Raw genomic sequence first — 25,186 nt, forward strand, 5'->3', positions numbered from 1 at the left:
GATTAAAACAAAGTTTTTCTGATTTAATGCTAGATTTTTGGACAGTCATAAGAACATAAGAACAGCCATACTGGGTCAGACCAAAGGTCCATCTAGCCCAGTGTCCTGTCTGTCGACAGTGGCCAATGCCAGGTGCCCCAGAGAGAATGAACAGAACAGGTAATAATCAAGTGATCCATTCCCAGCTTCTGGCAAACAGAGGCTAGGGACACCATCCCAAGACTGGGGACACCATCCCAATCTCCCAGTCTCAGATCCTAGGCAGGGCCGGCTTTAGGCCAATTCCCCGGAATTGGGCCCCGCACCCATGCTTAAGAGGACCCCATGCCTTAGGCGCCTTTTTAATTTTTAATTTTTTTTTTTACTCACCCGGCGGCGGTCCGCTCCGGGTCTTCAGCAGCACTTTGGCGACGGGGGGTCCGCTCTGGGTCTTGTGGGAACAGTGCTCCTTCATGTTAAGCTCGCAGAACCTCTGTCAAAGCCATGTTCCTTGGAGTGGGCCCCCATCTGAGATATCCTCCAACCACCTCGGCTCCTTGACCGCTACTGCAACCCTAGGGAAACTGACAGTATTGGTCTGACTTCCAGACCTGGGCTAGCGCCTTCAGTTTACATAGTTGTAGTTGTTTTAGTTAGTTACTTACTGGCTTGGCTAGTAATGGGTGCATTGCTTTTGATTAAATAGGAATTGACATTAACCTTCACCCAAAACATGCAGGAATCAACCCTTTTGAGCTGGAACAATAATCATAAATGTCATAAAAATATGTGAAAAACTACTGCTGCAGACTTCCCAACCTACCTCCAGAACCAGGCAGCTGTGATGTTCTGTCAATATTCTAACTATGGGCTCCGTAGCAGATAATAAGCCTGTTCCTTAAAAGACTACAGGTGACATATGTTAATTATTGCAGATTAAGTGCAGTTCTTCTGTGTGTTTGACTCGTCAAATCTCATACAGATACAAAATGTTCTTTGTCATATGTTTATATAAATCTTTTTCCCTTGGAATGTTAAAAAAAATTACAGCTGCTGTATTCTTATGTATCTGTTTATCCCCGTGTTGGATATTCACTCCCATTCCTTGCAAGGACATGTATATTCTTTGTTTGCTCTCTCTGATCCAAACACCCTAGGGTATTTTTGAAGCTAATATGAGTAATTATTACTCTGGCCAACTCATTCCCTATGTGAATCTCTTTACCGCCTTCCTTTGTCTTATCACATCAGATTTGAGATCTTTGTCCTCACTTACAAGACCCTGCAAACTCATGCAAACATCTTTGCTCATTTTCTCCTTTCACACCTTCCAGTCCTTGTGCCCTACTCCTACTTTCATCTCCCTTTCATACTTTGCTTTCTTTCATGCAGCCCCCTACGGCTTGAACACTCTCTTTGGCCCAGATTCAATAAGGTCCCAAAGCAAGTTTAAGCACACTGAGTAGTCCCATTGTATTCAATGTGCTTAAAATTCTTTGATGAATCAGCATCTCTGTCTTTATTTACAAGAGCCCTCTCCTCCCTCGATCCCTTCTTAAAAACCTCTTCCCTTCCTCTCCTTGTCAGTGATCTCCACCACCTTCCAATACCTGTGTCTTTGACTGTCTCTGTACACCTGGTCTTATTTAAATGGTAAGCTCTTTATTTGTAAAGTGCTGTGTAAAGTAAAGTGCTATGGATGGACAATAATAATAAGTAAAAGCACTTTTGCTGTGACTTTTACGATTCTATAAAAACAAGTTTGACTCATTTGAGGTTTTCTTCTATGTAAAGTTGCCTGATAAAGATAAAGTGCTTCCTGCACAACTTTTTCTTTGAAAACACACATTTGTCCAACAATTTTCATAAAGTACCATTCATTCTCCTCCTAGCTGAGCTGTGCAGAAAAAAAAAGGGAACCTAGATGTGTGCATTTGCCGTCAAGTCAAAAGTGTTGCACATTTTTAATTCCATGGCCCAGATGTGCACTGCCACACACAATTAATTGTTTTTACTAGAGATGGGATATGGAGACCCTGTTCATATCCAGAGTAGGTTTAGACCGTGGTTCAAGTTCAGTGGTATGGTAAGATTTTGATTAAAAGTGATAAAAAGCCAGCATGATCAGCGACTTCTCATGTCTGTCCTAATGGGATATAATCTTGTGAAAGCAGCTGTCTGAGCTGGAATTGAAAAATAAGCCCTTTTGGGGTTTGTATCTAACCCAGAACCAAAATTGTATTAGTGAATTCAGTTTCTGGGTTCTGAATCCAAATTCCCTCTGACTTTCAAAGAGGTTTAGGTTCAAGGTTCTGGTTATGGCCTGTTTCTAGTTTTAACATGTGCAACATTTTGAAAATCTAGCTACAGGTATGTGTCTCTTGTACAGGATCTTTGCACTCAGGGTAGAAGCAGTGAATATAAATCTGTTGTAGAATGAAAAGATAAAGGGAATGTGATTCATTCTGTATACCATCTTGTGTTATTCATAACACAGACACGCCACATTGTTTGGATAGAAATAGAACAGTTGACTACAGAGATACTATATCATCTGTTTGCGCTGCTGCTAAAAGTACATTTAAACTGAATATATCAGTCTTCCAGATTGGTAGCAGATTTTTGACATGAAAGATAAAAAAAAGTCTGTTTTCAATGTAAAAATGATGATTTGTGCCATTCATGCCATGTCATGGTGCATCACACCAACAGCTGAAATGTGTAAAGTATGATAGATGGGATGTGTAACAGGGAAAAATGGTCCATGTGTTTCCTGAGAGGTCAATACAAATTTAAGAATATAATTAAAAATACCAAGGCCATGATTTTAATGGCCTAAGGTTAGGTTTCTAGGACCATATTTAGGCACCTGAACAAGTGACCTAATTTTCAAAACTCCTGAACACCCAGCAATTTCCATCAACTTCAATGGAAGCTGCTGAGTGCGCAAACCTTGTCTAATACAAACAAAATGCATCTCTTTGTAAGTATGAAATATTGATGTTTTTAATAGGTGCTATAAAGTACATGCCCACTGTCTATTGCCCAGGGTGGTTTTCACATCCTGTGCCCAGAGTTTGCAATTCACAGCCTTCTCTTAGGTGTGTTTTGTTAAGGTGTACATTTGATAAAAGTCCCTACGGTCTAACCATCTGAGGAAATCTTCTTCCAAAAGAATTTTTCCCTGCAGTGAGTATATCTTTCCTGAATAGACATCAAAAATGTCTTGTTCACAAACATATGCAGAAATCTGTAGAGAGAAGTTTGAAATTTAAGTTGTTGAAAACTCATTGTTTTTGTGATGGGAGGGGCACTGACTATCATGTTGTAATCACTCCTATTCCTATATTTTGAAGCTGAGGTCATCTTGAAACAGATAAAAGTCCTGGGAGTATTCCAAGATGGGAGATAGGGCAAAATTTTGAAGCTATGCTTAGGTACACCTCTACCCTGATATAACGCTGTCCTCGGGAGCCAACAAATCTCACCGCGTTATAGGTGAAACCGCGTTATATCGAACTTGCTTTGATCCGCCGGAGTGCGCAGCCTCGCCCCCCCAGAGCACTGCTTTACCGCGTTATATCCGAATTCGTGTTATATCGGGTCGCGTTATATTGATGTAGAGGTGTACTTAAAAGCTGTCTTCCAAATTTTGATGAAAAAGTTCCAATGATACCAGACTTCTTGGGGTAGTGAAGTGCTGAAAATGGCTACAAGAGCCAGAGAGCCATGAGGCCACCCAGCGTTTCTAAAACTGATGGTGTTGACCCAGTATTAACAGTAGCGGGATTTGTTTTTTTAATTCCCTAGTATAGAAACAGCTACACACACTGAAGAAACCAATACAGTTCTTAGGTTCTTTGCTTCACCTCCAATTTATATCATCTTCTACTGGAGACCTCTGAAAATCGTTTCAGGCTATGGAGGCTTTTGTGGTGTTCATTCCACTGTTGGTCTATGCTATGACTTGGTGCTAGGCAGATGGTGATGAAAAGAACACAGTGGGAAATACCATTAGCTCACCAGGTATTTCAGGATCTTTGAGAAGGATGACCAAGTTGGAGATACAAGTTGGCCTGAGAATCTCAAGGCAGTTTAAGTGAATTCCAACATACATCTTCCAATCATTTCAATGGCAGATATGTGGCTAAATCCCCCTTAGACTGCTTTGAAAAGCTCCACTGCTATGATTAAGGGAACAAATTGTTGTGAGGAGTCTCTTTGTGACCCCGGCCTGTGGGTCTTAAAAGGTTCGCCAGAAGTGAGGCTTCTGAAGCTTTTTACCTGGGCAGGAGAGAGAGGTAATTTTCAAGCATGGAGGGTGGCTTTGTCAAAAGAGGTGCATATATTTGAGGCAAAGCCCAAAAATGTGTTTTTTGTTGTTGTTGTTTTGCCAGTGTGGCTAGTGGCAGGAAATTTTAGTGCACGGTTCTATAGATTGATTCTTTCTGGACTGAACTTCTTCAGTGCCTAAGGAGATTATAATTGAAAAGGAAGACAACTCTTTGAAGAAACCACAGAAAGAAAGACAGAAAAATATATGCATATATTAAGTAAGGCTTTGAATGTATGCCTTCAAAAAGATCCAGCGTTTCCATCTTGGAGAGTTTATCAAACTTTGATCTAAGAGATTGATTTATTCATGGATATAAAAAAGGAAAATATTCATGAAGCTGGCCCAACTCCACAAGGAAGAGACATATTGAAATCAATACAATACTGTAACATTTCCTTTACAAAGTCCCCTACCTTTCTAGTTATTGTTCCTTCTCCCTAGGTCTTCCTGCTCATCATTGCATGTTAGGGTCCTGATCCACCTAAGGACTGACTTCAATGCAATTTAAGCAAGTGTTTAAAGTTAAGCATGGGCTTAGGGGCAGATTTTAAAGGTATTTAGACACTTAAAGATATAGACAGGTGCCTAATGCCCAACTCCCATTGATGTCAGTAGCAATTAGGCACTTGGCACTTTTTGAAAATCCCACTGGGCACCTATCTGCATCTTCAGGTCCCTAAACACCTTTCAAATCTGACCGTAAGTGCTTGTTTGAAACAGGGCCTGTCAGTCTTTATTCATGGGCAAAGGAAACTAATAATGATCAATGGCTGTTTAAACTTAAGAACTCTGTAGTGACCCCTTGCTTTTATTTCCCGATAAGCCACTATAAATTATTATAATGTCCCCTTTCTTTGGTAATGAAAGAATGATTTCAGTAAATCAATAATAAGTCAACTCAGCATTCACTGGTGTCAAAACAATAGTGTCCAAAATCTTGACACATTGGGACAGTTATTGTGAGACTAGAACAAATTGGACAGCACATCTGCGTTTTGCAAGTGACACTTTTGCACACTTAACACGAGACACTCCCAACTATGGAATTGCCCATAATAGAGATTTGTATTTTTGGTTTTCTGAACTACTTACCAAAACCCTTCTAAAAAATGAAAGAAAAAAAAAACAAATTGTTTGATTTATTGGCTATTAATTATCTTATCTTACATTATAGTTGGATATAAAAGAAGAAAGTCATTGATGATATCTATTAATATCTATTACCTATATGTAACTTCTAAAAGGCCTTCAATGACTCTGTTGGTTGCACAATATGGATAAGCTACTCATCCTGTTGTTCCTTCAGCCATTGCACGTTCCCATTTAGCTTCTTTGTCTTGGATTTAAGGTAAAGCTTTCAGGTTTCCCTGGCTATAATTTTTTTTCTTCTTTTAAAAGTGGTGAGAACTAATAAGATAATAAATTCTGAGTGATTAGAAGATAGCTTCTGGAATCTGACAGGAGTTTCATCATGTCTTGGGATTGGGCCTGAACCCTGAGGACTTTAATTTCCTTTCTTTTATTGCTTTCATATTTCTTTATTAATCCTGCCCTTCATCCTCAAAATGCAAATGCCATACAATAGTAGCTCCAAAGGAATGATGCAAGTGCTGAGCAGATTACATGAAAAATATGTCGGCTACCAGAATGATTTCTAAATAGTCTAGTATTCAGGACACTTACTAATGACCACAAAAAATGAAAGGGCATTGATTTACAGCTCAGAGCTGTTGTATGGTAGGCCAGCTCTGTAAAGCCACATTAGGTTACAGAAAGGATGACCAAAATTCAGTTCACATAGTACATGTGGCTTAGAGTTCATATAAGGTGGCCTGCAGCCACCCACATCTTTAATTTAGAAGTGAAGCAGGCAGCGAATACCATACATTTCTGTGCAATGCTCCATTCTGATCACAGTAGAGACTATACTGGGAGTATTACTCAAGAGGGAGTATTGCATGTTAGGTCTTGCAGTCTATAAAGGCCACATTGTAATATTACAGAAAAGAGCAACAGGTACTTTATTTTATAACAATTAGTCTTCAACCCTCAGCTGGGAAATATTTGGCTGCTTCTGATTTACAGGTCAGATGACTAGGAATCAGTTAAAGAACGTGATCTACAGATATTCGGTTCAAATCCAGCCCCAGATTTCCTGGCTGTTCAGTGATCTAGGTGAAATTGATTGTCTTTCAGTTGATTCTCTCCAGGCTGTTCTTACTGAACAAATGTCCACATCACAAACCCACCCTCGCAATTGATACAAAGTGGCAACTTTGTTGGCAGCCTCCAGCAGAGAAGTTGAGAACGAAATGGGGACAAAGTAGTTCCTCATTCCTAGCTGTGGTACTTCCAGAGCAACAGTGACATGTGTTAGTAGGGCAATGCAGGAGCGGCGCCAGGGTTTTTGGCGCCCTAAGCGGGGGTCCTTCCACGCTCCCAGTCGTCATCGGCAATTCTGCGGCGGGGGGGTCCTTCCGCGTTCCCGGTCTTCGGGGCACTTTGGTTGCTGGTCCCGGAGCGAGTGAAGGATCCGCCGCCGAATTGCCGCTGAAGACCCGGAGCGCAGAAGGACCCCCACCGCCGAATTGCCGCCCCCCCCCAAATCCTGGTGCCCTAGGCAACCGCCTAGATCGCCTAACTGGAAGCACTGGCCCTGGGGCAATGACAAGAAAGCTTTGCCTGTGGAATGAAAACAGAGAGGACCTGTTCACCGGACTCACCAGGTCTGTTGATTTAGCAAAACATGAGCAATCAATTCAAGTTTCTGGGCCCAGCTCTCCACTGCACCTTGTGTGGGCATTTATATTTGTGAAAAGTGGGTATAACACGGTAGTAAATCAGAATGGTAGCATTTCACATCACTTTACCTAGGAATTGCCAAACTGAATCAGACTTGTGGGCCATCTAGTCAAGTATCCAGTCTCTGACAGTGGCCAGCACTTTGCACCCACTTTGAACTGGTGTAGGTATCTCTGAGGTGGAGTGGGAGAGTCCAATCCAATATCTGTAAATATACAGATCCAGGCATGGTTGTCATATAAAGGTTTTATCAGCATGTGTTGGAGGAAGCTGCATAATTCATGAGTAGTGAAACCACAAGTGAGTTACATAGGTCATCCCAAAAAAGTGCCGATCAGACTCCCGTATCACATCACAGCATCTTATAGTCTCTACCTGCTATGTGTCTTACAGAAAACTATCTGAGAATATTTGAGTCTAAAAAGCAGGGAGTGGCTCGGTTTTTCATCACCTTCCTCCCCCCTCACAGTACAACCGTTACAAATTTACCTCTGCTCAATTTCATCCCTGTGCTCCTAGTAATATGCCCATGTACCACCATAAACAATCCAAGCCTGATTCTCAGACATGCTGAGCACGCACATAGCTTCAAATCAGGTTAATGGCAGCTGCAGGTTCTCCTCATCATTAAAAATTAGGCCCTCCCTCTTGTTACTTGGTGCAGGTGAAAAGAGGCAATCTAAGAGGCAGAACCAAGAGGGGAGGTGGAGCAGCTTGTGGCTTGGGGGGGGGATCAGGAGTCAGTGGAGCGAGGAGTGGGTAGGATCAAAGGGTTACATCGCCAACAGGAGCTCTGCAAACCCTTTGATCTTAGAACTGCTCTGGCACGCCACTTCAGATGTTAAATAAAATCAAGCCTAAAGCCAATCTCTGTGGCACCCCACTGGACACCTCCCATCACTTTATAAAGATATATTGGCATTTATCTTCCCCCTTTGTTTACGTGGCAGGGTTCCTTGCGCAGAGGACATGCCTGCCGGCATGTCTGCTGCTTCTCGCTAGCCTGATTTGCTGGCGCTAGGGCAGGATTTTGGCTCTCTGTCTAGATTTGTGTGCTTGATTCATAGATTCTAGGACTGGAAGGGACCTCGAGAGGTCATCGAGTCCAGTCCCCTGCCCGCATGGCAGGACCAAAACTGTCTAGACCATCCCTGATAGACATTTATCTAACCTACTCTTAAATATCTCCAGAGATGGAGATTCCACAACCTCCCTAGGCAATTTATTCCAGTGTTTAACCACCCTGACAGGAACTTTTTCCTAATGTCCAACCTAAACCTCCCTTGCTGCAGTTTAAGCCCATTGCTTCTTGTTCTATCCTTAGAGGCTAAGGTGAACAAGTTTTCTCCCTCCTCCTTATGACACCCTTTTAGATACCTGAAAACTGCTATCGTGTCCCCTCTCAGTCTTCTCTTTTCCAAACTAAACAAACCCAATTCTTTCAGCCTTCCTTCATAGGTCATGTTCTCAAGATCTTTAATCATTCTTGTTGCTCTTCTCTGGACCCTCTCCAATTTCTCCACATCTTTCTTGAAATGCGGTGCCCAGAACTGGACACAATACTCCAGTTGAGGTCTAATGAGCGCAGAGTAGAGTGGAAGAATGACTTCTCGTGTCTTGCTCACAACACACCTGTGAATACATCCCAGAATCATGTTTGCTTTTTTTGAAACAGCATCACACTGTTGACTCATATTTAGCTTGTGGTCCACTATAACCCCTAAATCCCTTTCTGCTGTACTCCTTCCTAGACAGTCTCTTCCCATTCTGTATGTTGAAACTGATTTTTCCTTCCTAAGTGGAGCACTTTGCATTTGTCTTTGTTAAACTTCATCCTGTTTACCTCAGACCATTTCTCCAATTTGTCCAGATGATTTTGAATTATGACCCTGTCCTCCAAAGCAGTTGCAATCCCTCCCAGTTTGGTATCATCCACAAACTTAATAAGCGTACTTTCTATGCCAATATCTAAGTCGTTAATGAAGATATTGAACAGAGCCGGTCCCAAAACAGACCCCTGCAGAACCCCACTTGTGATGCCTTTCCAGCAGGATTGAGAACCATTAATAACAACTCTCTGAGTACGGTTATCCAGCCAGTTATGCACCCACCTTATAGTAGCCCCATCTAAATTGTATTTGCCTAGTTTATCAATAAGAATATCATGCGAGACCATATCAAATGCCTTACTAAAGTCTAGGTATACCACATCCACAGCTTCTCCCTTATCCACAAGGCTTGTTATCCTATCAAAGAAAGCTATCAAATTGGTTTGACATGATTTGTTCTTTAGAAATCCATGCTGGCTATTCCCTATCACCTTACCACCTTCCAAGTTTTTGCAGATGATTTCCTTAATTACTTGCTCCATTATCTTCCCTGGCACAGAAGTTAAACTAACTGGTCTGTAGTTTCCTGGGTTGTTTTTATTTCCCTTTTTATAAATGGGCACTATATTTTCCCTTTTCCAGTCTTCTGAAATCTCTCCCATCTCCCATGATTTTCCAGAGATAATAGATAGAGGCTCAGATACCTCCTCTATTAGCTCCTTGAGTATTCTAGGATGCATTTCATCAGGCCCTAGTGACTTGCAGGCATCTAACTTTTCTAAGTGATTTTTAACTTGTTCTTTTTTTATTTTATCTGCTAAAATCATTTCCTTTTATTATTAAAAGTGAATGGAAACCTGCCCTGGATGTGCTAGTACTAGTAGACTGATGTTTTCAGAGCTCTCATGTAATGTGTACCTAGCAACTTTCTAGAATGCCTATTAAGTAAAAACAAATCCAGGGATTTTTAAAGTGGCAAAGCAATCTGACTGCTCCTTTAGAGTTAGCACAACGGCAGGACATATTTAAAACAGGTGGCCATTACTTATTAGTATGAACTTATTTCTGATGGAATTGTGTTACTCTGTGTGCTTGTGGGCCACACAATGGCTCTGTGATATCCTAGAGTGATGGGCTAAAGTGCATGTGTAGCATTCCAGTAGCGATGGAGGGAGATATTGAGTGAAATCCAGCTCCATTGAGGTCAATGGGCATTTTGCCACTGACCTCAATGGAGCCAGGATTTCCCTGATTATGTTTCCAGGGTTGCTGGGGAAAATACAGAGAAGAGACTCTGGCAACACCTTTAAAAAGGTCTGATTTGTACTGCCCCAGAGCAACCCTGCAGGAGCTGTCCAGCTCTTAGCAGGCGGGTGGAACCATGGCTGCATCTCTGCCCTAACTCAGGCGTACCTCCTCTGGGCTGATACAGTGGTCATCCTTGAAAACTTTTCTAATGCCTTTGTGACTAAATGACATTATGGCTCCACTCATACTATTCCCCAGGTGTTGCCTAGATGAAGTACAGGAATACCGCTAACACCATGGTAAAGTTATCTTGTTATCAAAGGCAAAGCTGAAATGTTTTCGAAGGTTGGCTCTGCTTGCAGTGCTAGACACCCTCTTGCTTTTTGCAATCCCGAGCACAGTGAGGAGTCAAATTATAGACCAGCTTCTGAGGCCCTTCATCACTCCCTCCCTCCACAAGCAATCCCATTGATTCAAATGGGAACAGTCATGAGTATGGTATTAGACGAAGGGCTGGTCTACACTGGGGGCGGAGATCGATCTAAGATACACAACTTCATCTATGAGAATAGCATAGCTGAAGTCAATGTATCTTAGATCGATTTACCTTGGGTCCTCACGACGCGGGATCGACGGCCGTGGCTCCCCCGTCGACTACGCTTCCACCTCTCGCTCTGGTGGAGTTCCAGAGTCGACAGGAGCGCGTTCGGGGATCGATTTATCGCATCTAGATGAGACGCGATAAATCGATCTCCGATAGATCGATTACTACCCGCCGATCCAGGTGATTAAAGGTATCAGAATCCAACTTTATAGCTGCCTATTTTGTAGGTGCACTGAGAGAGGGGAAAGACTCCTGTCACCCTATCCCACCACCCAAGATCCAGGCATAATTTGACCCTGTGAGCCAGATTTTCATTTACACGGGTGCAACACAGTGACTTCAATGGAATCACTCCTGATTTACACCGGACTGAGAGGAAAATCAGGCCATATCTTTTTAGCTAACTTTCAACATGTATTTTTCTTCCTCCAGTACTAGTCAACATATTCATAAATGATCTGGAAAAAGGGGTAAAGAGTGAGGTGGCAAAATTTGCAGACAATACAAAACTGCTCAAGATAGTTAAGGCAAACTGTGAAGAACTACAAAAGGATCTCTCAAAACTAGGTGACTGGGCAACAAAATGGCAGATGACATTCAGTGTTGATAAATGCAAAGTAATTTACATTGGAAAACATAATCCCAACTATACATATAAAATGATGGGGTTTGAATTAGCTGTTACCACTCAAGAAAGAAATCTTGACATCATTGTGGATAGTTCTCTGAAAACATCCACTCAAAATGCAGCGGCAATCAAAAAAGCAAACAGAATGTTGGGCATCATTAAGAAAGGGATAATAAGACAGAAAATATCATATTGCCTTTATATAAATCCATAGTACGCCCACATCTTAAATACTGCATGCAGATGTGGTCGCCCCAACTCAAAAAAGATATATTGGAATTGGAAAAGGGTCAGAAAAGGGCAACAAAAATGATTAGGGGTTTGGAACGGCTTCCGTATGAAGAGAGATTAATAAGATTGAGACTATTCAGCTTGGAAAAGAGATGACTAAGGGGGGATAAGATAGAGGTCTATAAAATCATGACTGGTGTAGAAAACGTAAATAAGGAAGTGTTATTTACTCCTTCTCATAACACAAGAACTAGGGGTCACCAAATGAAATTAATAGGCAGCAGGTTTAAAACAAAAGGAAGTATTTCTTCACACAACGCACAGTCAACCTGTGGAACTCTTTGCCAGAGGATGTTGTGAAGGGCAAGACTATAACAGGGTTCAGAAAAGAACTAGATAAGTTCATGGAGGGTAGGTCCATCAATGGCTATTAGCCAGGATGGGTAGGGACGGTGTCCCTAGCCTCTGTTTACCAGAAGCTGGGAATGAGTGATAGGGAATGGATCACTTGATGATTACCTGTTCTGTTCAATCCCTCTGGGGCACCTGGCATTGGTCACTGTTGGAAGACAGGATACTGGGCTAGATGGACCTTTGGTCTGACCCAGTATGGCCATTCTTCTGTTCTTATGATAACAATATATCAACAGCGAGCAAAGCAAAAATCTTCATGAAAAACAGTTACACTGCACAGTAGCTACTTAGCAAATTGAACTGCCATGGTTTTCCAAAGCACCATTATGAATCACACTGTAGCATGGCAATCATTTGGCAAATGTATTTATTTCAATCAAAGCTGCTTAAAGTTTAAAAAGAAAGCCAAAACCCAGCATCTTAAACTGTTTTACTTGAAAAAAGTAGCATGTTCCTGTCTAACCAAGGGCCTGAGACATGCATCTTATTATAAAACAGTGGTTGGCATGGAGTCAGACATGTGTGCTCTATTACACAGTGTTGTGTCCTACTGAGACATTGACCTCGCTTGCTCCAGAAAGCTACAAAAAGACTGACAGGCCAAATCCAATCTAAGAACGTTGATACTTTGTCATATTTGGCAAGCACATTAAGAATGCCAATTTTCCCCCTATTAAAATGATTACTACTATGATACTCCTGGAGGGCACAAATCATGAGGATGTCATTTCATTCAGGGTAACGGTGGGTGTTTGGGCTTTGATTTCCATTTCTTTTGTCTTTCATTGTCCTATGTCTCCCCCGTCAGCACCCCTTCTTTTGCTGCCCAACTCTAGAAAGTCAGTAGTTAAATTATAAGGAGGGGAAGTGAAGCTGGATAGCTCACATTGCAAATTCATGGAACCACAAACTGGAAAAAGCTGTCAAGCCATCATTGTTTATAATTAGCTTTTGACTGAATTCCCAATCTGCTATGAGGAATAGTTTGATCTTGCTGTATGTGTGGTAGGGAGGGAATACTTAGAGAACTGAATCAAGGAACTGATCCTTGTTTTGAGGAAAATAACCCATTATAGAATAATCTAACACCGTGGGATGGGAGGTGGGGCTAGAACAGGCACAAGCCCTTTTTACACTGTTGTTGTTTTGCTTTGCTTTGCTTTTTATTTTTGTTGCTGATTTAAGTGGCCAGTGCTAAGTCTGGGCCAACAAAGCCCACACCCAGCTGCTCTCTGTCACCTTTTCTTTTGGTCAGCAGGTGATTGGCAGTCTCTGTAGGAAATATCACTTTCATGGCGGTGTCAGACATTTGGTGCATTATGGGTGAATCTCACCCCAGTGCACTGAGGGCCCTATACACCACTGAATCCTCACCTAAACTTGTGTAATGACCTTGTAGAGTGCATCAGGCCTTGAGCAAGGCCCTCTTCACTGGGGTGAGTTTCACCCCCTGGAAAAGGTGAGCAGCCAGATTCCAATGCAAGAGGGGACCAAAATCCAGTTTACAGCTTTTGCCAGGATTGTCACAGCTGAAGAGCCCTGTGAAGTCTACAACTAGTGTGAGACAGCTACAGGACTCCATCTAATGATACAGGGTTCCCTCTACTGGTTAGGACTGGACTTTCAGACTCCCAGGTTCTGTTCACACCGCTGCCCTTGACTTGGGTAATCTGGGCAGATCGCTGAATTTCTCTGTGCTTCAGTTCCCACTTCCATTAACAAGCTCTAATAATACTTGTCTTAACTATCTCACAAAGGTGTGATGAGGCTTAATAAATATCTGCAGTGCACTCTCAGATCCTTAGCTGGAGATGCTGTGTAAGTGCCGGGTACAAAGAGAACACAAAGTGGGTTTCAGTGCCTGTGCTAGTCATTCCATTATCTGGGTGGGCTTTTTTTCCTACCCTGCCTATCTCCAAGGTGAGAATCTGCCCAGGCTAGATCTGGTTGATGAGAAGTAAGTCTGTCTCACCTTCTTCTCTTTAGATTTCCCTAACACAAGTTGCTGCACCACTATTACGCCAACAAATAATATACAATCAGCATTCTTGCTGCAGCTGCACTGCGGGCAGTGTTAAGAAATACAGAAGCAGGGCTGGAATCTCACAGCCATTTTGGTACATCCCACATGCTTGGAAACTTGGCAGATCTTTCACTGGTTTCATTGTCACTTGCCCAAAGAATTATTTCTTAAAATTAAAAGGAGGAAAATAAGAGATATGAACCTGCTAGAATTCAGAAATCCCGAAATACATATAGCGAAGACTGATTAATTTATTGCTCAAATTGTTCAGTTTTAATTTTGTATTTGACACATTCAAATTGTGATTTTTCTCTTGCTCGGAGTTCAGTAATGACACACACAAGGTCTGTAATGAAGAGGCCTGCAAGCATAATAGACCTATTTGAATATTGGCTCTAGAACTAATCACAGACTTGAAATGTGCAAGTTTTTTAAGGAGCTCTTCATTGTGTTAATGATTTTTCTCTTGGACACTCATGCTCAGTCAGCACCCGATCTGTATTTAGCCCAAAAGGAGCTGTACAGCAGCTAAAATACTACCAAAATTATATTAATACAAGAACAAGAAAGCAACAATTCAGTAACAAAGTTACGATGAGATACAAAGGGGAAGTACACCTCTACCCTGATATAACACTGTCCTCGGGAGCCAAAAAATCTTACTGCATTATAGGTGAAACCGCGTTATATCGAACTTGCTTTGATCCACTGGAGTGTGCAGCCCCGCCCCTCCGGAGCACTGCTTTACCATGTTATATCCAAATTCATGTTATATCGGGTCGTTTTATATTGGGGTAGAGGTATAATTAGTTCTCACAGTGTGGTCTAAGCACTTTTAGGTGGTTGGCGGAGCTGTTTCTTTCACAGTAGTAGTCTTCAACCAACACTGCTTCCTACGATAGGTAACCCTGTGCATGAATCTTTTAGTAGCAGTACTACTAAATATATTATGCTAGCACCCACAGGGCCCAATTTTAGTTTGCCAGAGGCTCTTTTTTAACCAACTGAATGCAACAGAACAGACATGTAGAAGCAGATTCTGAGATCCTTACTCTAGTTTAGTAGCACTTCACTCCACAGCGAATTTCACTGTCTTCCATGGGGCTATTCATGGAATAAGGAACTACTTTGCATCAGTAAGGCGGTCTGAATCAGACCCTTAATTTGAAAGTATGACATCAATTAAAGTGGTAGCATTTATGTTTTCTATTTTCACAGCTTTTACAACTGGGATAGAAATGTCAGCACTTCAAATGCCAGTCCAAATTACCAAGTGATTGCAGAAAATGCATGTGGATTACTCTTCAAGAACAAATGTGATAGGAAAATAGTAAATGTGGATCCCAAGGTAAATCCCTTTTTTCAATATTCAGAGTCTCCTTTATTCAAGGCTCTTTGATTACATATCTGTTGAAGGCCTGTTACCAACTAATTATTTATGAATATGCACCTTATATTTCAGGCTCACATGCATGCAATCCCTTTACTAACACAGCTGGCCTCTAGGTACCATAAAGGATAACCTCAGCTCACGCTGTTTTTAACTGCAAGTCTCTAGCCCTTTTCCTTGTGAAGACAGCAGTGAAAACATAAACTGTTTGTTTGCTAAGACTGAAAGGACTATGCAGCCCATGCCACTTCTGCAGCAGGAGGCTGGGGGGAGAAGACCTAAAGATTCTCTCTCTCACACACATGTTTTTTATGGTGAATGAGACAATTAGTTTGGCATGTGACTCCCTTTACCGTCCCCAGAATCTTAAGGCCAGTTTTCTCCCCTCTCTGTCAGGCACTTCAGTAGCACATGAGGAAAACCAAGCTGTTGTTGCACCAAGTGGGACCTGTGCAGCTACCATGGCCCACCTGTCTTCTCACTGGTGCCTGCTTCCCCAACCCCAGGCCAGAGTCTGAAGCGCTGGTATTGGGAGGGAGCCTGGAACCTTATTCCTCTACACAGTAGCCAGGGATAACCGCTCCCTCACGCTCCCTCACACCAGCTCTGGGAGACCCCCAGTTGTCAGGAGAGACCTGTCCACTTCAAGAACCAAAGAGGACCCATTCCCAATTTACCACCGAAGGTGACCTACTGCCCACCCACCCAATCCTCCTCCAGTCAGACACTGCCAAGAGATGCCTCAGGACAGGTCTCTGATCTGCCTGCCCCCACTGCTTCCAGTGGAGGCCTCAGCCTGCTTCCTCCCACTGCTGCTTCCAAGTAAGGAAGCCAGAGGAGCCTGAGTGAAGTGCTGAGGAAGGCGAATCATAGTGAATTGAGAGGTGCTGGTGCAGAAGGTGGGAGGGATTGGAAAGACTGATGGATTTGGGTCTGGGAAGAATACAGGATTGTGGAAGGGACAGGTGGATTTTAGTGTGGGGAGGGAATGGGGTATTTTATCCAGAGACTGTCACATGCATCTCCAGAAGAGGTGGAAAATTGTTGAGGGGAGGCACTTGTTAAAATGTTGGCAGCATATCACTTGGCTGACAGGCCCAAATTTGACCCTACTTAAAAGTTATATTTTCCTTTATGAAATGTGCCGACTAGTGGATAAAAAAATGTGAAGTTCCTTCAGAACAAGGGTGGAGACATAGGACAGATATAAAATCCGAGCTCCTGACTGGGCAATCCACCACCACCAAATCCAGAGTGAAGGGTCAGTTGGAATCACAAACTAATGCCTTGCCAGCAGTTTTTCTGCAATGAACTGAAACAAAATGGATTCCTTTTCAGAAGCACTCAGAGAGCAGGGCTAGTGTGGGTGACAACCCCACACCTTTTTAAAAAAATCAAAAGCTGAAAGACTGTCCAGGCACCTCTGAAAATCAGGCCACTCATTTCAATAGCTTTGCAGAGATTTTTGCTGCCTGACTTCAGGTACCCAAGTTGAAAAAATTTGGCCCAGTGGATCTGTGTGAAATCTAAAAGCCAAATGCTTTCAGATTTGTCCTCGTTTTACAGATTAATACAAAAGGCATCTTATGTCAACTGTCAGAGCATTGTGTGCAGCATAGAAATAAAGACAAAATCAGAGATGTATACTTGTCTGTTTTGCTATTCAATGGAATCAGAGTGTGTGACTCTGTGCTTAAAGAATTAGGACTTCTTTTATATCCTTTGGCTGGATGTTTTGTTCATGTCACCAGAGAGGCACAAACAGTCTGATGACAGTAAAAGATTCTGATCATCCTGGAAAATATAAAACACAGTATGTGGCCGGACGAATGTATAGTGGAAAGCGGGAGTTATCAGGGTTGAAAATTCCTATAGGAAGAAACTCCCATAAAATACATTGGCCTTGAAGAAGGTTGAGGTTATTATGGCAGCGTAAGGGTTAAAAACCAGTTTAAATATATCTAATACGCTGTCCCACACACACAAGAAATTTGTCAGTATGTGCTCCCTCTGGTGGATATAAGTCAGTCTCATGCACATAGCAAAATGCCTTTGTCCTGGCGCAGAAGTGTTTATAACTGAAGCAAACACAGGAAAATACTGATGTTTGCATAAGGCTATGTACCAGGGAAATCAAGAGGTGAATTTATTGTAATGAGTGAAGAGATTTTATCCACAATGTTATAGACTCTGTGTCATAAAATAAATATGGCATAAACACATGTTAGAGTCTGCTTTTTTGTTAATAATGGATCTGATCCTACTCCCTGTGGCATTGACTTCAGTGGAAGCAGAATTGGTTTCCTTATTCTATAAAACTTATTTTTTACTTTAAAATAATTATGCCAAACAATTGTTGAAAACATAAAACAAAGGGGGAGGGGGGAATCACTCACATGGCATTATTGGATTTAGTATACATTAAAATGCCCTAAATCCTATGTTATGTGATGTCAATGTTAGAATGCTAGAACATTCAAAAACCTAAGGGTTGGGATTTTCAAAAGGGCTTACGGGTGTTAGGCATTGAATGTCAAAGGGAGATGGGCACTTCACACCCTTAGGCCCAAAACTACCAAATCAGAACAGTCGTGTTTTATACTGACTTGGCCCTGGTGAAATTGGCTAGGTACAAAGAGCAGGGCAATGGAAAATCTGATCCACTGAACCTGGACCAGTGCGAAGAGGAAACAAACTTGCTTTCAAAATTTAATACCGTGTTCCTGGGGATATTGGGTTATACAATCACTGAGGTAAGTCAGGAGGAGGAGCAAACGACCAGCAGAGGTTTTGAATTTTATCCAGTTACATTGAACTTGGCAGAATTGATTGAACAAATGTAAGTTCCTACTTCTGTTCTCAAAGATGCAGCATGTACTGTCCATGAACAGCCGGCTGAGCTTTTCATATGTACAACGGAGCATGACTTCACAAACCCCCACCTCATACAGTTCTGCTGGATGCCCATTCTTTGCAGCATCCAAATTACCCTCTTTGTTTTAAAATTTGTCCTTTGACTTGTTCCGATCTACCTCCTAGACTTAAGTCTATCTCTTCTTTTCCTGCATCTCTTCTTCTAGAGTAGCACTGGTTTCCTCTCTATCATTCCACGTCTGGAGCCAACTTTTGCCCTCAGTTACACCTAGGCAACCCTATGTGTTTCACTGGGCTTGCACGGATATAAACGAGGGTAGAATTTGGCCCAGTGTCACCAATGCTGATGCAAAAGCCCACTTCTCTGCAGCTCCTCCCATCTGGAACATCCATCTTTCCTGTATTTCTCAGCCTCATTACCTCTCCATCTCATTTCAAATCTCAACTGAAAACATATTTTCTCCTTTGTCCACACCCTTTTCTATCTGACTTTGTCTGCTATTATTTATCTAGTTCTGTGATGGTTACATAACTTTGTAAAGTGTTTTGAAATCTGTACAAAACAAACATACTATATACAATAAAGTTACACAGGAGTTCCCCATTTTGAGCCATAGTTGAAGGCTATTTAAATTGTTGCGTGTATTATTTTCTTTCATGTTGGAAGAGGAATGGATTATAACCCTATAAACAATGTTCTTCTGAAATGAATTGACAATATTCTTCTGATCTTGATTGCCCTTTTTTAAACTTTACATCTGAGCCCTTGGACTGTAGATTGAATGTGACAAACACACCCATGCTTTGGTTCCTCTCAAAACCAACGTGAAGTAAGTTGGGCAATAATTTGTTTGGGTTTGTACAGAACAGATCTAGGATGATGGTTTCTTTGAAGTGCTTCCCATGAAAGATGGTTGCATATGAATAGCAACTGTACAAAATATCAAATTATACGCATTTTAAAATGAGTGCATTGGTTTGTTAGACAGTCAAAAATGCATACCTAAAAAATGTGTTTGGTTGCATTGAAAGCTGGCCATTGATCTAATGTCCTGCAGCTGGAGAACATCTGTAACAAATAACCAGATATTTTATTTCTACGTGAAAGATACTTGCACTCAGAGTGCTACACCAAGTAACATTTTTTGTTCATTTATAATTTTAAAAAATGTAAACACTGCAGAAATATGTACTGTGTATTTGTATGTTGCGGGATATAGTGTACGTGCATCCCCAGCAACTATCTGTCTGTCCATCTGTCTTGGGTTTTTCTGTAACACTAACCAAGTAGAGAGAGATTTTTCAAAAGCACTTAACATTGGCCTAAATCTACTGTCACTGAAATCAAAAGGAGTTTTGCCATTGGTTTCAAGCTGAACAAAGTTAAGCCAATGCTGGGTGCTTTCTACAACTGGGCTCTGTTTGATCAGTTGATTGCACAAGTGTGCCCTTTCTTTTACCTAAAGTCAACCTATATGAAATGATGGTAAGTTGGTGGTATTTATTCACTAGCTCTTGAACTTTAATCTGCATTCAAGAAACCACATACCTAACCTGGGCAGAGTTGGTAGGTTCCATATTTCAGGGAAGCAAGGAGGAAATACATGTAACTCTCATGGTTTATTTTTTGTCTGTCCTGACAGTTGGGTTAACTATAATACTCTATGTCTCAGGCTTACCCAGGAGACAGCACAACTCGGACACCTATTGAGACAGATCTCTACCTCCAAGTAGTCATCTATGACCATATCCTCAGAAGAAAGACCTAAACACCAGCTCATTGGCTCTTCCTTCAAGTATCTGTTTACCAACTTTTATTTTAACTGTAAAAGAAATAAATCAGTTTGAAGAGATCTCTACCATGTGTGAAACTGGTCTTCCGGTGGAATGGGATGGTGACGTTTGGTCTGGGTTAGGGTCAGTTTGTGGCAGGCTGTTTCAGGGATGCTGGGCGGAAGGATACCCTGCCCCACTATGCCCCTGGGCAGTAGTGGGGTTCCTTGCAATCCCCAGATCACAAGTACTGCCTTTCCTAGTGCCCTTGGGGCACATGACACTGCAAAGGCAGTTGGAGTGAAGAGGTGAGGTCATGGCCCCAACTTCTTCCCATTTCACAGAAGCCAGCAGACCCGGCTGACTACATGGGGGGGCACGCTGCCCCCCTTAAGCAGTATAGTAGCAAGAATATTACCATGTGTAGTAGGAGGTTCAGACTCCTGCCTGCAGCTCCCCCTTGGGCAGCGTGGCTCCCCTACACAGAGCTGTGCCTCTGTGGCACAATTGATCCCCGAGTGACCACTTCTGAGGGCCACCCCCAGGACTCATCCAGGAAGATCACACTACAGAAGATAACAATGGGTGTGAAGAAATTTGCACTGCTCCTGTGGCCCTAGAGCACAACTTTCCTTCCTGCTCTTGCAGTGGCTCCAGTACAGCTGGCCACGTCAGCAACTCTCTGGTATGAGGCTGTAAGTTCGGGCAGCAGCCCAATGCCCCAAGCTATTCTCCTTTGTTCCTGTGGCACTTAGATAAGCTGCCAGTGCACATACGATCCAGACTTTGGAGCTATTGATGGATACCTCCATCCCAAGCACTTTGTAGCCATCTGCTGAGTGGACAACAGGGAGGGGAAGCACCAAACTATACAGCAAAAAAAGCAAGTAGAAAGCAAAGAAAAAGAATAGTTATAGAGAAAGAAAAACAGATGAGGGGCAAGCAGAAGAAACAGAAGCAGAAAAAGTCTATGGCCTGTATTATGCAAGAGGTCAGACTGGATTATCAAAATGGGGTTTTCTGGCCTTAAAATCTATGGATCTATTAAAAGGACAGGTAAAGGAAAATAGACAAGAACAAATATTATTTCAGCTGTGCTGGGGCTTACCATGAGGTGGGGACTTATTCGTCAATCCATCACAAACATGATGCCTTTGGACAAGGCTGAGAACCTCTCCCTTAGCAGTTTGTATTCGAAAAGGCCCTTTACTGAGTGGAAGAGGCAGCTTTCCAGCAATTACAAAGTGGAAGTTCGTTTGTTCTTCAAAGCTGCAATAATTTGAAAGATTTACAAGACAGTTTTCTTTCCAATAAAATTGTCAATGTTATGAAGTTCTGCCATTTCCAGGTATAATAAAATGTTTTATTGTAACAGCTTGCTTTTATATAGAGGGCTTCATCCCACAGCACTATACAAACTTCACAAACAGATCACTTCATTGAGCACTGAAATGCAGCCAGTCTTGGGTGAAACCTATCTGTGCATAGCAACTTCACACAATCTCTTAGACCTATACTGCCGCAGTATATTTCAGATAAACAACATACATAAAAATCTTAAGGCCTTGTGGAATATTGTTAGTATCGTATTTAAGGTTTTATCCCCAAGTTGCTGGGTTCTTTTTTTTAATATTTATCCCAAGTGAAGTAGATGTTTTTATGCTTAATTATCTTAATGTATCTTAATTATCTTATGTGTATCTTAATTATCCAAATATAAAATCTTTTGATGAATTTTAGCTGGTATGAAAGTTTTGCAAAATGATATTACTGAGCTATTGCTAATTTTACAATAAAAATCTGTGGTCCATGTGACAGATGTTGCAACTCCATGCGAGACCATATTATATTAAATGTATGTATCACTATGGACCAGGGGTTGTATGCAGCTCCAGGGGGAGGGTTACCACAATTCTTTCATGAACCAAAAATGGTGGGAGGTGATTTAGGTGAATCTTCTAGGTGATAAACACCTCCAGAGAGGTGTGGGAGGTTTATATATACTGGTTCACATTGGATTTTTCACTGCCCAACAGATAAAGAAAGGGCTTTTGGTATAAAAATGCTGCATCAGGGACTTCTTTCTGATCCAGCAAATGGACAGGACCTCCTGTCCAATGGGGCCCCCAACCCTTGCAGAAGGTTTGAAAGATGTTGGCCCACAAAGACTCCATAAGACTGAGGAGTGACTCCTGGTATCTTGAACAGATTTAAACATGCATTAATTGTTTTTATTAGGTTTTCTCTATAATGCTTTTACCTTAAGCATAAAGGTGCTTGCTTAGAAAGAGCTGTGTGGACACCGTCAATACACTGTTCATAGCCCTTGTAGAGAGAGAGCAAAGCACGGGTGCTGGCCATTAGGCAGACTGGCTTGCTGGGGAAATCACAGTGTAAGGCATGGGCTCTGCAGCCTTTAAACCTCTGATCAAAAGGAAGTGGGACAAGGATCCCTGCCCAGAGACAGGTGATGGTTGGAGACCTGAGACCTGACTGGGCATGCCTGGAGTGGACCCCAGAGGGGAGAATACAGATGCAGTTCTCCTGAAACCGTTACAGCCTGATTCTTCGCTCACTCATACTGGTGTAAAGTAAGGGTATCCCACTGAAGTCAATGGAGTTACACTAATGTAAGATGCTGATACTGTCTCCATTGAAAGCCGGAGAAGAGGAAACCCCAACTCTAAAGGCTGGTGGATGGGGCATTTCTGATAAAGAAAATGAACAAGTGTGATTGAATTTTTCGTACTTCTGAAGCTATGAATTTTAATTATTCTTTCTTGGTCTAATCAGATCTTAAAGTTATAAAAATCTAACGTGGGAAACAGCCCCTGGAACATGGAGGAAATTATGAATAAAAGGTGGGGGGAGAAAGAGAAAGAGAGATGAAATAAAAGTAAATAGAATTAGACTTCCAAAGTTGTGGAAATAATTTCTTCAAGGTGAATTCAGCTTTCACTAACCTTTGTCCCATAAATCAACACTTTTGATGTTGGTAAATTACAGCAAGATTAGGAGAACACCATGTCTGTGCCTGCAGGGGGAAAGAAGGAAATTTGGATTCAAATGGGCTTTAAATTACAGCCTGTACATATTAATGTGATGATCAGTGAATGTACTAATGAATGAGCAACAGTTGACTTGTGTGTCTTTAAAGGCGTACAACTGAGATGCTTGTAAAATATAAACAGCCTCGTCTTCTGAAGTTGACACTCACCTCCTAGGGAATACTGATTTTGTGCAGTTTCTAATTTGAAATAAGATTCTGATGAAAAGTTTAACAACATAAAACTAAATGTAATTAGGAACAGAATATTACTGAATCTACAAAATCTCTGGCAGTCTAGTAAGCCAGTCGAAATGACCAATCATGGAGAAGTCTCCGCATCTGCCACAGCCCATGGGCCAATCAAATTGTTGTTAAAAAAAACTGATAACATTAGTGTCCTGTATGCAATCAAATTAAAAAGTTAGAACTAGGATGATACTAACTAAATGCAAAATCTGAAGTGATTATTACTTAGTTCGATGCCAAGGCTGAGTTTTAAGGTGTCTCCATGGAAGCTAAGCTTTCTGGAAAATCTAGCCTCCATTCTGGGTGGGGATCACTTGAAACTCTGTCCATGAGCATTTTTGAAAATCTGGCCCCACATTTCATACAGTCTGGTTAATTTCCCCTAACTGCCAATATGTTCCTTATGGCTACTTCAACATTTGAAACACTTTCAAATTATTACCTTCCCCCTGTGACTGATGAGTTTTCCCAATATCATATCATTGTGCTGCCCTGGCTAGATACATAGTAAGTATGGGGGGAGGGATAGCTCAGTGGTTTGAGCATTGGCCTGCTAAACTCAAGGTTGTGAGTTCAATCCTTGAGGGGGCCACTTAGGGATCTGGGGCAAAATTAGTACTTAGTCCTGCTAGTGAAGGCAGGGGGCTGGACTCGATGACCTTTCAAGGTCCCTTCCAGTTCTAGGGGATAGGATATCTCCATTAATAAATAAATAATAATAAAAGACCAATTGCTAAACATGATAATCAAGGAAAAAGTCTGTTTCAAGAAATAACCATATGAAAACTCCCTGAATGTCCCTCATGCACTCTTGACTTTTTAGCAACGATGAATACAAACAATCCACTCTGTCCATGACAGTTATGTAAGATAGGGCAAGTGTATATTCAGTACAACTGCACTAGAGTTTACATTAAGAGTTATTGCGGGGGGGGGGGATTGTGAATGTATATTACAAGAACAGTGGATCTATTCAATTGTAATTTTATGCCAGTGGCTTTTTTGTGTAAAGCATATTTAAACTGGTTACAAGTAGCTAAGGTCTATAAATATTATTTTGTGTACATTATATATTCTGCTCTTTTACTTTATCCCTAGAAACTGATAGTCTTGTTTTCATGTGGAATTTGATATAAATATGCAAAACTGCATGGACCTTGGACCCTAGTCATAGTTTTACAAAGGTTTTTGTTTTTTAACAATACTTTGAACCTCAAATAAGGCAATTTCTTCCTGGTTAATATCGCCATTCTTGCCCCTGCTTACCTTGCCTACCCTTCTCTGATACACTAAATAAACTGAGCCACAAGAGGTGGAAACCTGTAGGGCAGCAGTTTCAACTGAAAATAAAGATTTGGGGCGATCTCGGCAAACCACTTGGTCCCCTTCCCCCAGAAACATAGCCCATTCCCCTTGCAGATGGTATAACAGTGCCTGCCTCGAAGTACGTAAGTGCCCCATAGCATTACTGTAGCTTGATTCACTTCTAAACTGATGCCACCTGCTACATAACCTCCCTCAAAGAATGTAGGGTCCTTACTCAATCTTTACCCATCAGCAGCCATATATTTTATACCTCTTGCTACCTTCACCTTCTGAATTTTAAGTACAAAAGAAAATTAATGGATTGAAACGATCCACAACTTAGTGTTTATGGACATAGAAAAGACGGCGGGAAAGGAGGAAATAAGACCGTATAACAGAGTGGGTTTAAAAATAATATACTAGATGTTGAGGTACAAAATTCCTTTCTGATGTAT

The 25,186-nt window shown here is 41.6% G+C and overlaps 1 protein-coding gene across 1 annotated transcript in view; it reads left to right on the forward strand.

The window, feature by feature from the left end:
* Positions 1 to 21,041, forward strand: part of CFAP299 (cilia and flagella associated protein 299) — a 399,775-nt gene extending 378,734 nt beyond the window's left edge. The window contains exons 5-6 of the mRNA XM_034772927.1: positions 15,313 to 15,442; positions 20,032 to 21,041. Of these exons, the coding sequence (XP_034628818.1) occupies positions 15,313 to 15,442; positions 20,032 to 20,127 (226 nt within the window). The 3' untranslated portion in view covers positions 20,128 to 21,041. The remainder of the gene's footprint in view (positions 1 to 15,312; positions 15,443 to 20,031) is intronic.
* Positions 21,042 to 25,186: the final 4,145 nt, after the last annotated feature.

This window comes from Trachemys scripta, chromosome 5 (assembly GCF_013100865.1).
Source record: "Trachemys scripta elegans isolate TJP31775 chromosome 5, CAS_Tse_1.0, whole genome shotgun sequence".
NCBI classification, from domain to species: Eukaryota; Metazoa; Chordata; order Testudines; family Emydidae; genus Trachemys; species Trachemys scripta.